At 42.0% G+C, this 17,549-nt stretch overlaps 2 protein-coding genes and 1 long non-coding RNA gene across 32 annotated transcripts in view; 1 reads left to right on the top strand and 2 right to left on the bottom strand.

Moving 5' to 3' along the window:
- Tctex1d1 (Tctex1 domain containing 1) overlaps nt 1-6,112 on the bottom strand; it is a 26,892-nt gene extending 20,780 nt beyond the window's left edge. The window contains exons 1-2 of the mRNA NM_001374706.1: nt 6,003-6,112; nt 4,450-4,589 (exon numbers count right to left, since the gene is read on the bottom strand). Of these exons, the coding sequence (NP_001361635.1) occupies nt 4,450-4,562 (113 nt within the window). The 5' untranslated portion in view covers nt 4,563-4,589; nt 6,003-6,112. The remainder of the gene's footprint in view (nt 1-4,449; nt 4,590-6,002) is intronic.
- Nucleotides 1-17,549, top strand: part of Gm12709 (predicted gene 12709) — a 22,490-nt gene extending 4,941 nt beyond the window's left edge. Inside the window, exons 2-4 of the long non-coding RNA NR_040444.1 lie at nt 698-886; nt 7,422-7,623; nt 16,236-17,549. This is a non-coding gene — a long non-coding RNA (predicted gene 12709). The remainder of the gene's footprint in view (nt 1-697; nt 887-7,421; nt 7,624-16,235) is intronic.
- Nucleotides 7,389-17,549, bottom strand: part of Sgip1 (SH3-domain GRB2-like (endophilin) interacting protein 1) — a 236,125-nt gene continuing 225,964 nt past the window's right edge. For 19 of the 30 annotated variants that reach the window (XR_003955025.1, XR_376359.4, XR_376365.4 and 16 more), the window contains 2 exons: nt 16,480-17,204; nt 7,389-14,758 (listed from right to left, as the gene is read on the bottom strand). Coding sequence is in view for 11 of the 30 variants with exons in the window: in XM_006503427.4 (XP_006503490.1) it covers nt 14,736-14,758; nt 16,480-16,644; nt 17,140-17,204 (253 nt within the window). In the remaining 19 variants the exon portion in view is untranslated. The remainder of the gene's footprint in view (nt 14,759-16,479; nt 17,205-17,549) is intronic. The other 11 variants (XM_006503427.4, XM_017320403.2, XM_006503428.4 and 8 more) reach the window with 2 other exon arrangements.

Raw genomic sequence — 17,549 nt, 5'->3', positions numbered from 1 at the left:
CTCTCTGTCTCTCTCTCTTTCTGGGACTACGCTGCATTTCAGCTCGATGCAAACTTCAGTATAACACATGCTATCCCTTTGGTATTCTGTCTCCTAGCCTTTCCCATCAGGGATCCAAAGAAAGGATAGCCCAACCTAATTTCTGATGCACAGGCTCATGGCTTGGAATCCTGGAATAAATTAGTCCATGTCAATTTACTTGGCCCTGCTTGTTTACCTGAGCAGGTTTGCAGGTTTGCACAAAGTTCACGAGGGTTGCATTTTCCATCATTCACTGAAATACCCAGTGGACTGTGAAGGAGTTCCCAAGTAGCTCTCAGTTTGCTGGAACAGCAGTGATCTCTACGCTAGACCCCTCTGGTATTCTGCACGCCTAATACATGACACAGTAGCTGACGGGTACTAGAGGCTCCCTGGATCTTGAGTAAATAACACAGGGAAGTCAACATAGTGTGGCTGACCTGCTGTGCTGGGTGCCTTCAATACAGTTCTGTGGGGAATGGTGGGGTCCACACATGGTTTTTGTTCTGTGGCATCGTGAGAACTTTGCTTTGAGGCAAAAGAAAGACCGTTTAGTCTTTGTTCTTTGCCCAAACCCACAGTAGAGCTGCTAGCTTTGGAGCTAATATGTCCAGATAGCTTGCCGCATTAGCTGGAGAAAGTGACTCAACCTTGTGCCTTCTGTTTCCATTTTAAGGACCAGTGATGACAGCATCTGTGCAAATGCTGTTCAATGTCTACCTGAGGGTGAGGTTCCAGCAAGTAAACCATCAGCATGAATGCCTGCCTGGACTCATGCGTGAAAAACACAAGATCTCAGTGAACAAGGGAGCCATGTGCAAATTACACACGGATTTGCCACTTTCTGTGCAATGAAAATATGCAGGTAATAAAAGACTTCTTTCTATTTGCTATCTTGGTGGTTTTAACATCTCAACCTGCTTGAGCTGCTGTTTCTTTATTTGGAAATGGGGATGATGCCTGCACCTGTTTAGTAGAGAAGATGTTGACCAACATTTCTGGAAGAGGTCCAAGAGTGGGACTTTGGGGTTTGCCTGCCCTATGCTTTCTGTTGCTGCTGTGGGTAGACGCTGCTGCTGCTGCGATCGCAAAGCCGCTGGAGACACTGCATTGAGCAGGCAGGCCATGCTCTACAATCCATAATTTATGGACAGTGAAATTTGGATTTCTATCAATATTTGCATGCCACAAAACTGTACTCTTTTAAATTTTGTTTTCAGCTATGAAATAACCGCTCCTAGCTGGGAAACCATAGCCATCCGTGTTCCAGACTAGACTTGGTGCTTGGTCATGGCTTGCCAGACCCTGTTATTGGAAACTTCCTGGAAGCAGAGCTGAGACTGATGCTAAAACCTCAGCGAATGTTACCACCTCTCTTCTAATAAATTGTTTAGGTGAAAAGTCAAGTTCAGATTTCCCAGTGGGGTAGATAAAAACAGAGAGTGGAAAGTCATGTACCCAGATGTGTGTCTTAGGATAAGGGGGCCTAGCTTAAGAGGTTTTATTTTGCTGCTGGGTACAGTGGGGTCCTTCTTGATCCAAGCTACACAAAATAACTAACGACTTTATGACCAGCCTGAGCAGCAAAAATACAGCCTTAAAGAGATGCTTCCTTTTTCTTTCAGAAAACATTAAAAATATATTATAAATTATAACTTGAACAAACAAGATCCAATTCTGAAAACAGATGACAGTGGCAACGCTGAATACACACTCAGTCTTCCTCTCATGACACAGGAGGCGTTCACACATTTATCAGGATGACAGTTAGACATCAGTCACAATTCAGAGAACTGAAGACATAAAAATCAAGACGAAAGAATAAATCCACGCTGACCACATCCCCGGTAGATCTACCCGCACTCTTTCTTCTTTTCTTTCCTTCTCACTGTGTCTACTGCTACAAAGACAAGTGAGTTTGCAGTGTATTGAGGGAGCCAGATTTAAAAACAAAACAAAATGAAACAACAAAAAGCAAAGCAAAGCAAAACAACAGCAGCTACAACAGCAGCAGTACCTTCACCACTACCACCACCAAACCCACCACACACAGGCCTGTGAAGAAAAGGAGGAGCAGACAGACAGACAGAAAAGTGGCTCCTCAGGTTACAGATGGGTGTGGTCAAGGATAGGAACTGAGCTTCCTGAAGAGGTAGGAAGGAGAAGGAAGGAAAGCAGAAGACAGGGGAACCTTTCATACAAGGAGTAGGGTTCCAACAGTGGCTGGGGCCAGACAGAACACTGAGGGAGAGCACGGTACGGCCAGACAGAGGGCAGCATGCCCACAGGAGTGGGGAGGATGGGGCAGCGCCTGGGGTCCCTGGAGCCTCTCTCTGAATTTGGGACTGGATGTTTGCCATTGTAACAAGTTGCTTGACCTGAAAGACTCAGCTATTCCACAGTAAAACAGAAAGAACGAAAGGACCTAGCAGGATGTGTGTGTGTGTGTGTGTATGTGTGTGTGTGTGTGTATGTGTGTATGTGTGTATATGTGTGTGGTGGGGAGGGGGGTGGTAAACGAGATGATGTTCAGGTCTTGAGTGTCCTTCAGGAGATGACTTATAATGCTGACATTAGTTTTTGAAAAGGTGCTTTCAATTAATTTTCAAGAAAAAGATGTATCATCTCCAGACACATTGTCAATGTCAAATCACATCTCCACCAGAGAGCCACTAATATTTCATAACTTTCCTACCAGTTGAAGACGCACATGAAAGAGAATCACCAATACTGTAAGAATCGTGGTTTGCTGGGGACAAACTAGAGCTATGAGATGGCTCAGCGGTTAAAGACAGGTACTGACAAGTCTCATGACCTGGCACGATCTGATCCCCTAATCCTCATGATGGAAGTGAGACCACATCCTGAAAGCTGACCTTTGGCCGTCACACACGTGCTGTGCATGACATAAGAGCTCTCCCTTCCTGCACAGATACAAAGTTAGTTCTTTAAATTTGACCACACCCTGATTTCAGATGATTCTCTACCGTGGTTTGGAAGAACAAAGAGAGCCCAAGTCCAGTCTGGGCAAGTTAGCAGCCATGAGGTAAACACAGAAGGAGGGCTGGGGTGTCGCTCAGTGGTAGAATGTGCCAGAGGCTCTGGGTTTACTCACCAATGCCCCAACCTCAAAAGACAGAGAGAGTGCATGGGAGAACACTTGTAGTGGTTTAAGAAGGAACAGCCAGAATTGCTGAGGCTCAGAAGCAGGAATTAATTACTGTAGCTGTAGCATCCTTCCTCTGACCTGCAGTGGGTTTCTGTTCTGGTATACTCAGTTTTCCAACCATGTAAAAAAAATAAAAATAAAAACAAGACTGTGTTAGCAGTCTACAAACTTGTAGGACTGAAAGTGGAACTGCTGTGGAGCGCTTTTGGGGCCTCTTCTAGAAACTTGGCAGGAATCTGACTTTGGGCTAGGACTTGGAAGTAGGCTCAGGATGAATACAGCTGAGGAATGTGTTCTTTGTATCTTGATGGGTCTTGTTAAGACCCTGACGACAGTAATCTTGGGACCTTCCATCTATGCTTTGTTTGTTCCTTACCTACCCTGTCTGTGCTTTGTTTGTTCCTTTAACACCTCTGTTTATGCCTTAGGACTGACCATATTCTTCGTATGTACCTAGAATGATATAAAAGCATACTGGAAAAAAGTAAACCCGCTTCAGCCTCAGAACTGGATGGGGTCATGCTACAGTGTTGTGTAATTGTCTCTTTTCTTTTTAATCCTCCCTCCCTTCCTGGAGAACATGTTGACTGACTGAGCTGGCTTGGTCAAATTGTAAATGAGCATGGGCGCCAGCTGAAGCACTTTGATAATAAAAAGATTTGTCTTCCACAACTGTAATCAACCTTGGTCTGTTTTGCAAAGCAAAACAGTGAGAAGAAGAAGAAGAAGAAGAAGAAGAAGAAGAAGAAGAAGAAGAAGAAGAAGAAGAAGAAGAAGAAGAAGAAGAAGAAGAAGAAAAAGAAGAAGACGACAAATTGAAAATGTCCAATCATGTGGGGATGATAAACTGATCCTGGCTACACATTCATAAAATATTATATAGCCATTTAAGAGGATATAAATAAAGACTGAAAATATAGTACAAAATTTGTATTAAATCAGTGATGATGATTACAAACTATACAACTATGCAGTTTCATAATATTGAGAAGAATTTAAGGGGCTTGTGAGGGTGGCTGGTCTGCAGTATAGATGTTTGTATTTTGCTTTTGTTTTTTACATGGTGAGAGGTAGTTTTGAAAGCACCAAACATGCTCTAAGCATCAATGTAAGCCTCCTCTTTCATCTTAATTATGGCTCCAAGGACCAGTGGAGCCCCGTATTTGCCAGTTTCTACCTTGTTCCATTCCTAGGAAAATGTTTTTGGCTCTTGGTAAACATTGCTCACAGTTGGACATGCTAGACATCCAGGTACTCACTGTTTGATGCGCCAGTGACCTTCCTTCTGTCGGAACTCACGATTATTTGGGGAACACATGCTCCCCCTTTTCTTCATTGCAAGAAACAGTTTCTCTTTAGCCAATGCTGACATTGTCACAGACTATAGGAAAAACTGATGCTGCAAAAAAGGGGAAAAATATGAAAACCTTTTAGTTTTTGTAGTTAGATTTCATCCTAGGCGGAGGACCCCGCTGCTTGTATGACCCTTTCGAAGGGGGTCCTGAGATTTCCCGGAGAGCAATAATGTGTAGTGTAAGTAATTATTTTGTTGTGCCAGTACAACTGGAAATAGGACAATTTCTATTCAGTAGTGTATATCATTCACACAAGGAGACTAATTTGTAGCCCAAATGCTTAACTGATGGAGTGGGAGAAAGTCACGCTGGAAAGATGGGCAACTATAGAAAGATGCTGTCCTGCGCTGCAAGCCAACATTTTTATTTTTCTCTGAATCTAATCTTGTTATAAGCTCGCTAGTTAATATTTGCTGTCGTGGTGTTGGAGGCAACGTGGTGGGAGCGTTTGTGCTTGGATACAGTAGACAGTCTGGAGAGGTGGCACTGGGAGTTCCCAGTTCCTCAGAGAGCTGGGCCTGCTTCCTATTTGTGGAGACTACCAGTCTTGGAAAACCTGGCCCCATCTTTCATCGTGAAACTTCAGTTTAAAAAAAAAATTGCAAGGAACAGAGCTATGAGGTCAATTGTGGCACTAAAACAGCCTTAAGGGGGAACCAGAGGTCTATTACCCAAGAGAACGACAGCTGTATTATGATAGTGGAGTCTCCTGATAGTCAGAGCGCTAAGTGAAAGCATCAGCTTATCGACTTACACATGCACAATATCGAAGTGTGTACCCACTTTAAGACCATGGCCTTGTTTTGTGATTTTGACCTTCTTTGGGGCTCTTTCTAGAAATCATAGGAAGAAATTCCCTAAAAGGGAGGTCAGGTTTATTATAAGTTGGGAGAAAAAACAAAAACAAAAAACCTATCACCTAACGCCATGAATATGCTATCTATCTCATAAATATTCATAAACTTTGAATTCCTCTAGGAGGAGCCCTTTGCGCCCTCCGGACCCCTTCACAACCTGTGCTTGTCTCTTTGGAATATTCACCTTGCTTTACTCAATAGTCGGCTACTCAATTGAGTAGTTTACTCAATAGTAAAGCGTGCCTCTACTGAGTCTTCCCTTCCAGAAGAACTAAGCGCTCCATTCCTAACGTAAGGGTACCTCCCATGCTTGTCAGTTCGCGAAAATTAGCGGGTCCCAACTCGGCTTTCAGACTAGTTCTCCCTAGAGAGAACCCAGATGGGAATTCAGAGGTCCCCAGAAGTGCAGGGAAGTAGCAAAGACCTTTGGCGACCAGCATTTGCAGATGAGATGAGCTCACCGCGCTTTGAAGACCAAACTTGGGACCACTTTTTCTGGTTTTCTTGGGCTGGATGAAGAGATCGCCTTTTCCCCCACATAGGCTGTTTCCTCCCCAGCCTCCTTTCCTGGACGCTTTGTCCCCAAGAGCCTGCACATACCTGCTCTGCACTGGGTGGCAGGTCGGACCACCAGGACCTGGGATCGTCCTCAGCAGAGCTGCAGAAGACCGGTTGCTGCCTCCGGCATCGCTTGGTCGAGCAGTCCCTGTGGGCACCTAGGGCGTCTCCAGGGTGACCTCCTCAAACACTGCCAGGGCCGCCCCTCCCCTGCACGATGGGCCTCCGAGCCATCTTAGGAATCCCACCATCTCTGTCTTCTGGAGCCTTCCCAGTCCTGCTGCCTTGTACGGTTGCCAGGTCTGACTGTGAACATGTGCCCCCAGAGCCCTGTATCATGTTTCTCCCCCTGAGGACGTCAGGGATGCCAGTGGGAAACGTGCAAATTTTCTAGGACAACCCAGACCTGAACAGACCTGAAGACTTAGAAGCTGCCCATTCCCCCTCCCACATCCCCCCCCCCCACACTCTTCACCCCCCCCCCCCCCCCCGCTGCTAACAGATGCTGTGCAGCCGTTCAGTTGCCACAAAACTCTGTCACAAAATGATTTTATAGAAGTAGCTCACCGAGAACTAGAACGTTAAAGGACGCACCTAGGAGCACAGGATTTAAAACTCTGCTGGTTACAGAAGCAGGCTGCGCTCCTTCAAGCCCTCGGAGGACCCCAGACTACTGAAGCTGCAGAAGCGCTGTGGTGAAGGTATTTAGGAACGAAGACAGGACGCCGCCCACAGAATACAGCAGGATGCTTGACAAATGTTCTCTTGGTCCGCCGGAGCTAGGACGGTAATTAGCATCGGGACTCCAGCAAGGTGTTAAGGGCTCTAAAGCCAGTCCCTAGCCCTGTTTACACAAAGATAAGAGCAGGAAAGAATTGCCCACTGACTACTACCAACTAGGTTGATATCTGCTCAGTGACCAATAGCTGCTACCTCATTTAAACCTAAAGACCTGTTGTTGTAGAAAACCCGTTATTCATTTTTAAAACATTTTTATGATTTATTTTTATTTTACACACGTTGGTTTTCTGCCTACGTGAATGTTTCTGTGAGGGTGTCAGATCCCCAGGAACTGGAATTACAGACAGTTGTGAGCTGCCATGTAGGTCCTGAGAGTTGAACCTGGGTCCTTTGGAAAATCAGCTAGTGCTCTTCTCTTAGCTAGAGCTAAGCCGTCTCTCTAGCACCACACCCCGCTATTCATTTTATTTTATATTTTATTTTATATTATTTTATTTTTATGAGGATATTTACAACTATGATGTAACATGCTTGGGTCTCTAAGCATGGAATTGAATTCCTCTCACTTGAAAGCTCTTGCCTTTGCTAGACCTTGGGCCTACCATCTTTTCCTTAATTATGAAATTACATTTTCCAGAAATGTAGGTAAAAATTTAAGGTGCAGGAAATAAAAGGTTCACAGCTTGGTTTATTTTCATATTTTTTCCATTTATTTTCCAGGAAAAAAAAATCACAATTCAATAACAACTTACATTAAACTGCATTTTCAAATGGGAACCCTATTTGCAGTAATGTGTCATGAAGAATAATTGCATATTCAAGATTTTGTGAGATGGGTGACTGGAAGGACTATGAAGGCAAGGACATTTATAAAAATCACCAGTTACAAAAAATGATATCCACACTTTTACTAACTCATAAGGTGAGTGATATGGAGATGGTATCATGATTATTATCTTCAATCAGTTCAGCCGCATTTCTGTCCTGCTTGCCCTGTAGAGAGCTCATAGCGGTGGGTCGTCAGAGGGAGCAAGCCTCTGCTGCTGCCGGGCTGAGCTCACAGGAAGCAGTAAGCCATACTGGGCCAGTAAGTCACACACTGTTGAAATGAGCAGGAGGGAAGAAAGACGAGGCACTGACTTTCTGACTAAAATTTAAATATACTTGAATATTTGAACACACCGTTTCTTCTGTGAATATTTGATGCCCGAGATGTTTTGTGCGATGGTACATGTAGCAGAGGATTATACAGAGAGTCAGTGTACATTGCTACGTGGGTCACGGATAATCTGAAATAAAGGCCACTACCAGGTCAAAGTACACACTGATAAACATCTTCACTGACCCGATGGATTGCATAACTCTAAGTTAGAAACACAGCAACATTTCTCTGTGATGCCTTTCTTAGTTTCTTATTGTTAACAGTAAAACCCAAATGGCTTACACTGCCACTTGTTAGGAACTGATGATTCAAACTGGTCATTTCATTCAGAGGTTTTGCCCTACACAAGGGAAAAACTAATGAGAAAACCTTTTCATTTGAAACACAATAGTGTTCAAACAGCCTAAAATCAGCCCTGGAAATTCCTCCTCTGCTAGTAGGGAGGGCTCTAGTGTTACCGCTGCAGCTCCTGCTGGGTTCCAAAATGATCATTCAACAGCAATTATCCAGGTCCCTTTGACTGAGTTAAGGGGCCAAGTGGGGTGGGGGTGTGTGTGGGGGAGATGGGAGGAGGATGCAGGAGGATGGAAGGGGTAGGAAGACAGAGGGAGAGGCACCCATCTCTTCCATGCATGTTCATTTTAAAAAGCAGTAATTAAACACCAACCTGTGGAGTCAATGCAGCTTTAAGAAATGTCATCCCAGCCACTCCGAAGAAAAACACCAGGTATTGGGTGGTCTGAGGCAGTCTTGCAGTTTATTATTTTAACTAGCTTAAGGTGATGACGAATACATGAGATTCATTTTGCCAGAAAAGATGCCAATAAGATAATGAAGTTGGCTGAGTCAGGTGGAATTAATATATGCTTAGTCTAGGAAGCGGGAAATTTATGGGTAGCTTGTCTTTCAGGTAATAACTCACAGACTCTGAGGGGATTAAAGTTTTTGAATTATGTTCAGAAAACATAAATGTCATTTCTGTCTGCTACAAACAATTTTAAATAAACATCTTTTAAATTTGATTTTATGTAAAAATGATTATTTTTTTTTAAAAAGTAAAAAAGAAAAAAAAACCAACCCCCCCCCAAAAAAAAACCAACAACAACAATAACAAAAAAAAAAAAAAAAAAACAAAACCAAAAACCGAAGCCTACCTCAGGGTTAGTCCTCTGAGTGTATGCTGAGAAAACAGTGCACTGCATTTGGCTCTAACGAGAATGTTTTCATAGCAGTCCAAAAGTTACGTAAAACTATCAGCATGGCTCTAACAGGATTCTGACACGATAACTAAAGAGTCTTCACTAGAGTCAATTACTCCAAGGATGTTCAACCTTTCAACAATGGGGGCTTGAAGTATTGATCAGAGATTCAAATCTTTAAAAAGTGAAACAATTTCCACGTGGGGTTAAGAGTTCTTTAGAAAATAAAATTAAAACTCACTGAAAGATATTAGTGAGCACACATAACAACTCACTTCCAATGGGCAAAATTCCCTTAAAGCTACAATGATCTTTCTTATATAATTTGATTTACATATCCTTCGATGGAGCTGTGAATTATAATTAGACGGGGCGTTTCCTAAAGCTTTTTAAGGGCTACTCTTATACTTAAAAAGACCCTGACCAGTTTAGGGACACTCTAAGTTTCATGAGGACTTTGAAAGTTATTGCCCATATCTGAAGAGAGACAGCTGTGACACAGGACCACGTTGTTTCAGAACACAATGAATGTTTGCTTGTGCTAATAAATCAAACATGATTTGGAAAATACTGGTGGATGTAGTATCGAATATGCCACTTTTTCTTTAAAACAGCATTAAGGGTCACTTTAATCTGCACTGGCTTTGTACTGAAATCTCTTTTTTCTTATGAGGCAAAAGATGTGTTTAGCACAGGCTAAATGTACTCCGGGAATAAAGGGAGGAAGACAGAAGTTCAGTTTGGAGAATAAATTATTATATCCATGATACATGTCCACAATCTGTGACACACACACACACACACACACACACACACACACACACACACACCTGCCCCCGGCACTACACATATTTAGGATAGAAGGCAGAAACTAAACATGGGACCAGTCTAAAAGGCTGATCATAAGAATTGACAGTGTTTCAAGAAGGAATGTTATTTCAGTTGGACATTAACAATGTGTCTCTGGCTTACTCTAGATAGCACAGCCCCAGAGCAGTGATGGGTGAAGAAGGCCAGTACTTTTTGTTTGTTCCTTTTTAATATTTGAAGATGTAAAGAGAGCAGTCTGGTCTCATTCCTCCTCCTCAGTCTACGGATTAACATGAAACACGAGAGAAGCCATAGGTAATTCATAAGCGAGAGAGTTGTGTTCTACACTGTGTGCCAAACGAAGAAACAAAACCAACATAACACAAGCAAAAAGGTCAAGGAGGGGGGCAAGTCGAATAAAGCTGAGATCAATTCAGAGAGTGATCGTGGAGGTTCGTTATAAGAGTCTCCTTAATCAATGCCACTTGGCTTGATTTAAGTATTTACACTAACAATTTGACTCATTGGTTAAGGTAAACGTCAGGAGGGGGCATCATGGGACCATCACATTGCCTTATATTAAGTTTCTAAGCTATATTCTGGCCCACGCTGATGCCACTAAAAAACCCCTCAATTTTAGGTTTTAGAAGTAATTCAACAGAAAAAGGTCACATGACAAAATAAATATATTTGACTGGGATTTTGCAAAATACATCCTCTTTGGGAGAAGAGAAATCTCTAACATATTTTCTTTCTCTCTCTTTCTCTCTCTCTAATCTCTCTCTTTCTAGTGTATATTTGCATATATTACTATCATTCAGCTTTCTCTGGCAACCTGTACTTCGTTTAAGGAAAGACAAAGCAAAGCAAAAATTGGTAAAATTCTTCTCAGCGTGAGGCTTATCTATGTTTATAAAGCCAAGAGTTTGTGAAATAAAGTCAGTTTCCAGGTTTACTGTCTGAGTGTGTCTTGCAAGCCAGGAGCTACTATTAATTGGACTGAATTGGGAGAAAACATTAGAAAAATAGCATTTATCGTAGAAATTAAATGCTTAAGTCCACTATAATGTGAGCAGTAAAAAGTGCTCTAGAGAATTATTAGGGCCACAATGCTCAGCTTTTGGGAACTTCTCAATGTATAGATTCCCAAGTTTTATCCCTAGAGATTGATGAAGACTTGCTGGTACTCACTGCAGTCTGGCTAGGTTCTGAATGTAAAAGGGCCTCAATTTAAATCATTACTATGATTGGTTGGAAACAAGGGGTCTCACAGTTCATCCTTTGAAGAGAAACATCCGTTCTTTTAAAATGATTATCTTATCAAGTTTCTCTTTAACACTTTCAATGCAGACTTTACAGAGTGCCACTTGTCTTGACATTCAAGTTGATGGTTTTATCAAAGGGAACCAGATGAAACAGCAAGGTACTCATTCTATTGTCAGGATAATTGAGGTCATTACTAGCTGTGATGACACTTTGGGGGAAATGAATCAACCCAAGCCTCAATACCATCGCTGGGAAAACACAGACTGAAAAGGCTTTTTGCCATTTTGGAGTCTAAGGTAGAATGCAGTGATATCTGCAGTGTCTGGCAGCCGAGGAGGGCTCACAGTACACCGTACTGTACAGCCATTTTGCTATTTTTTATTGTACAGCAGCTAACCACTATTATTACACATGTTCTTAGAGTCTCAGAAGGTAGTTTATCTGGGTTAAGTAGAAGTGTACGTCTTCAGAGTTAGAAGTTACTTTGGAATCATTTACATATTGTGATGCAATGTTTCAGGGTCTGGAGAAGCCCCTTCCCTGCTTGGCAACATTCTGCTATATAGGGTTCTAGGCACAAGCTTGTTAGAAAAAAAAAATTAGAAGTCCCATTAAGGAAAATGTGAAAATTGCATATGGATCCACTCTCACCATAAAGGTGAGAAGAAGGCAGGGGCACATCTGCGTTTGCCCATCAGGTATCGCTGGCAGAGCAAAGGTAGATTTGCTTCCTTCAAAAGAAGAATTAAAGGTGCAAATGTGTGTGAGGACGGCTCGGATACTTTGCAGACTGAGACAGGGGAGAAGTATACACACTGCCGAAATGCACAAGCATCTGCTCTTGGACTTTCCAGTCACCATTTGCACAGGAACAGGCTTTCGAGGCAAGCGGCGTCCCAAATGGCATACAGGGAACGCTCCTTTTAGCCGTCGGTGGATCTCAGAGAGTTTCAGATAAGCAGTGGCAAGTCCCCATTATGATAAAATGGAAACTAGTTTAAACAGGAATTTATTTTGGAAAATTTCATAAAAATATGGGATTGGTTTGAAGAGGAATACATACTTTCCATGTCACCAAAATAAAACATGCATACTTTCTATCAGCCTTAAAAGTCAGAGTGTTTAGGAAATTGCTCTTAATTGTCTTAATTTAGCTTACTGTCCTGCCAACCATCTGTCTATGAGCTAACCCATTTTGTTTGGACAAAAGGGAACCTGACCCGATTGACACTGATAACTGAGACCTGGTCTGCCTAGTCTTGGACCTTGTCTCAGAATATGAATTTTTATCCTATAGTGCTGCACACAGAGCTTCACCAGAAGATGAAATTGCACAAGCTTAAAACCAAACAGCACCAACATCTCCATCTCTGAAATGAGCAACTGTTGTTATCTGAACTGGAAGGAACCACCCATTCCCCACTGAAGCTCTGAATTTTCACGTCTTAATTTTGAGATCACCAACTGTCGTTTCATTTCACAATAGTCAATTAAGGGATTACAAGATTTCTTCATACTTTCCAATTTGGTTCCTGGAAACATTTGAATAATGTTAGAGACTACTCAAATCTCTATCTTTAATTACATTTTTACAATATCAACAAAATTATTCTTTGGAAAGAAACACTGCATACTTAATGACCAATTCATTCTAAAACTTCACAAAATAAGATATAAAGAGAAAGACATGAGAAACAGTAATATTTACATATTTTTAATATGCTTTGTGTTAATATTCAATATTTTTCCATGAACTGACTACTTAAAAACATTGTATAATCACATTTTAGATCAGCTTCATTTTTTTTTTTCTGCTTCATACTCTCCATTGGTTTAAGTGTTTTCATTTCCACTTGTTCTATTAGATTTAAAATTTACATTTTATTTCTCTATTTCGGTTTCAAAGCCAAACTTTTTGGTCAACAAATTAGTTTGTTCAAAAAACCTTCAAAGCCGGACTGCTTTGGGGAATTAGGCAGGAGCCTATTTTAAATAAATGAATTGTTTGCAGGTAAAAATCCTCTTGGACATCCTTTTGGTAGCAAGCGTTGATCGAAGAGAACATAGATAAATCTACAGAGCTCACTAGAAACAACTGCCAACCACAATCTCACTGTTGAAGTAAGACTTAAAAAATTTTTAATTTGATTCTAAAATTGAAAAGGAGTTGACCACTCCTTGTCAGATTTGAGTGGATACAAAATGTGATTCAGCAGCAAATGCTACACAGGCCAACTCAGTGGGAGAGCCCCAAACAGGAACTTTTCTGTTTAAAATAACTTGTGGTTTACTGGAAGACTTCTTCTTTAGGCCTCACACGACACTGCTTTGATTGCCCTCCGGTGGGGCAGACACCGTCCCCCACTCCCAGAACTGTGGCATTTACTATGTTCAAAGCCACTGTCCCGACTCTGCTTTCAATTCCCCAAGAGCGGCAGAGATTCACAGTTGTATATGATGAATCTTAAAATCATTCAAAAATATTCATAACAAGGTGAATAGAATTTCATTTATAAAGTTTATTTCTTCCTTCCCCCCAAAGATGTAAATGATAAGTTTAGAATTCTCCTTTTGGATGGACCAGGGGACTATTTGTTTTCCTCCATCCTTCTCTGTGTTTTGATTCTCATGAGTAAAGAAGAAACAAGGTACCCACCCCTGGATGCTGGACGAGAGAGGCCCCTGTGTCCCGAGCAATTGTGCAAAAGTTTTAACCAGTTCAGCTACATAAAGTCTCAAACTTTAAAAATCATGTTGGCTTTAATGCGATGACTTAGCAATCTCCACATTTGCTAAACGGCACAGAAGGGGCTGGGGTCAGGTCAGACTTCAGCATCCTCTGCCCTCTTGGATATAATTTAATATACTTAAACTTTAAATATGAATTGCTTTTCCCTTTTTACACAAGTTATAAAAATAAGAGGCCCTGTTTACACAGTTTGCATTTTTATGAAATTTGCAGTTTGAAAAAAAAGCTCTTTAAAAAGTGGTAATTAATGTTTCTCTTTGAATAGGCTGTAACTTTAGAATTTTTTTTCCTCTGAAATAGTTTGTGAATTTAACCCACTAAACTGAAGCTAGAAGTTTTCTTTAGCACTAGAGGGAAACATAGTAAAGAGTGAAGGAAAGTTAGCTGGGTGTTTTGTTTCTGGTTCTGTTTAAGGTTCTCGATGTGTGGCACCCCCTTTATGATAACTATCAACATTATATTTAAATTTTATATATTGACAAAATGCGCTGTATCTCTGTAAGCATTGTGCCGTTCAACAGTACTACTATTAAATTATTACATCCGTTTCAGGAATGGAAAATGCTAAAACCCAAGTGTCTAACTGCCTTACTGGAATGAAGGTACAGTTTACAAATACAATAATTACATTTTAAAACCATTAACAAATATTACACCTATAAGTAAATACTGCAGAACTGAGCAGCACAGTACTGGGTGCCGGAAGTCACTGCTGAATGCCGGGACTTTCCAGCTGACAGACCCCAAGTACGGACATCGGTTTGTGTTCATCAAGCCAGATTAAAACATGTCTCTCAAACAACAGTTCTCCAGGGCATGGATCTTCCAAATCCTTGCATGACCTTTTATTAGTTATCTGCCAAGTACTTTCCTGCAAAACAAGATCACAGATCAATATGTCATCCACAAGCTCTATAGATGATCTATTGCTCCTGCTCTACCTCAGAACCAAACCCTGCAGGCTCAGAGTGCCGCGCTCCTACGATGCGGTGAGGTTTTCAGGTTTCTTAGTTCTCCACACCCATAATCACCATTTCTATTTCTGCAGACAGTTTGCCAAGCATTCTGGATCCTGCTCAGGTGGGTCAGGGATTTGTCCCCAAATATGAGAAGCTGCTCATGTTTATTTTGGACTTAGTTCATTTGAGAATGAAAGGGATATAATGAATAATGAATTACATCAGAACAGCAGGCACAGAAAACAGGTCCCAGAGGAGGAGGAGGGGAGTGGTAATATACTGGCTTCAAATGTGTAAGGCTCTACTGGTGCCAGCCACTGACAAGAGCAGTCGCTATTTCTGGGGAGCTCCTGCCCTCTATACACTCTTGTTTGTGCCATACCCGGTTCCTGGGCAAACAGTTCATATCTGTAGACTAGATATTTATCTATCGTCTGTCTGTCTGTCTATCTATCTATCTATCTACCTTCCTATTGGGGGTGGGGAGGGAGGGAGAATGTATATACTTTGGCGCATATGTGGGAGTTAGAGAGTTAGAGGACAACTTGTGGTTGCTGGTTTTCTTCTTCCATTGTCTCAACTTCTAAGGAGTCAAACTGGGTTATCAGGCTTGGTGGCAAGCACCTTTATTCACTGATCCATCTCACCAACTCAAAACTACACATATTCTTATTTTTTTTTTAAAGAATTATTATAGTATGTGTATACATGATGTGCGTGTGTGTGAGAATGTATGAGGCAGTACACATGGGGAGGTCAGAGGACAACTATTTTAAGTTGCTTTCTCTCCTTACACATTGGGACCTAACCCATGCTTCCAGGTTCACATGGTCAGGTCAGTGCCTTTAACTTGCTGAGCCATCTCATAGACACATTAAAGGTTGCTTTTAAAGTAAAAAAAAAAAAAAAAAAAAAAAAAAAATCAGATCTTCCCAGGCCTTAGCTTAGCCTGTCTAAATTTCAGAAAGTTAGGTACGTGGAAAAAAACCAAAAATCCCTTCTTAGGAATCTAATGCTCCCCTGCCTTTGGTACGCCACACATTTTTTTTTCCATTTTTTATTAGGTATTTAGCTCATTTACATTTCCAATGCTATACCAAAAGTCCCCCATACCCACCCACCCCCACTCCCCTACCCACCCACTCCCCCTTTTTGGCCCTGGCGTTCCCCTGTACTGGGGCATATAAAGTTTGCGTGTCCAATGGGCCTCTCTTTCCAGTGATGGCCGACTAGGCCATCTTTTGATACATATGCAGCTAGAGTCAAGAGCTCCGGGGTACTGGTTAGTTCATAATGTTGTTCCGCCACACATTTTTATGCTTTCTTTCCTGTTTCAAAAATACATGTTCAAGTCAAAACTTAGTCTGTCAATCTTGTTTGTCTATACAGTGGCAGGACTTATCCCACTGACTTCAATCAATATACAGATCAACCAGGTGGGAATGGTGGCTCAGCCCACCACGAGAAACAGACCCTGCACAAGCAGCCAGAACCTTTGTGCTGGAATTGCCAGTTCATCTGTACTTAATTCAGTGATCAGTTTGCTCTCTAATGGGCTGTGGGGATAGGAGCTGTGAGGAGGCAGAGAAATCACAGCCAGTTCCTGTTCGAGGAGGGAGAGCTACCCACTTACCTGCAGCAAACCTCTTCTTAATGAGTGAAAACCGGTAGCCTGCTCCAACAAGTTCAATGTCACAGCCAGAGAGAGTACTTCCTTCACTCGTGAACTGCACAACCAGCGGGGAAGGTTTGCTCGGGCCTTCGGATAACTGAAATCTCGCCAGTAAAGAACCTACGCCTTTAAAAGAAGAGCGTTACCGCAAGACAGCAGTTGGCAGCACTCTGCATGCAACTTTGAAGTCACACTTGAGGTGAACTGTGCAAGACTGGGCAGCCGAGGAAGCAGCGTATTCTTTGTTTGCAAAATGAGAGTGAGCAAAGCATCTTTGAGGAGCCTGAGCAGCTGGTCGGGGCACGTCAGCAGAGCGGTACTTTGAAATTTGTGACGTGCTACAAGGATGGCTACATCCTTTCCAGCCTGTGATTTACATCAGAGGGAGAAAGAAAAGCATCTACGGGGACATGACACAGGGCGGACTCATGCCGTGGTCTACGTGGGAGTTGAGGGCTTGGTGGGAAAGGAGAGAGAAAGGTCCCCTAAAAGCCAACTTGCTTTGATAGATGTTAGTAAGTAAAGAAAGACTAACAAAGCTTCTAGGGGTACGTGGCTTTGGGTTCATAGTTGGCCAATACCTGTAAGTTATGTCAGATTTAAGCCCGTGACTACAATTACCTCCATTTTCTGACTTCTGGGAGATATCGGGAATCTTCCATAATATTCTTTGTTGTTCAGCATTCCTAAAAAAATAAAAGGAAGGGCTTTCTCACACACAAAGGATTTGCTCAACAGATGCCACATTTCCAGATAGTGCTAAACTAGAACGTACTCCAAACGTTTAGCTCTGCCTAACTGTATCTGTTCCCCTACGTGCGTAATGTGCTTCCGTTTCCCTATTCTAAGGAGCCACAGCAATGTGAGACAAACAGAGGGTAACACAGTCCTTACAATACATCTACCCAGAAAGCAGATGCGAAGCGGTTGGTAATTGTGGTGTTTAGGTAACTTTCACTGCAAATGCTGGTTAGCGCTAGCTCACATTTGTTTTATTTTTTAAATATTAATTTATTAAAGGATATGAATGC

Source organism: Mus musculus, chromosome 4, assembly GCF_000001635.26.
Source record: "Mus musculus strain C57BL/6J chromosome 4, GRCm38.p6 C57BL/6J".
Classification (NCBI taxonomy): domain Eukaryota; kingdom Metazoa; phylum Chordata; class Mammalia; order Rodentia; family Muridae; genus Mus; species Mus musculus.
This window is presented reverse-complemented; position numbering and strand designations above follow the sequence as displayed.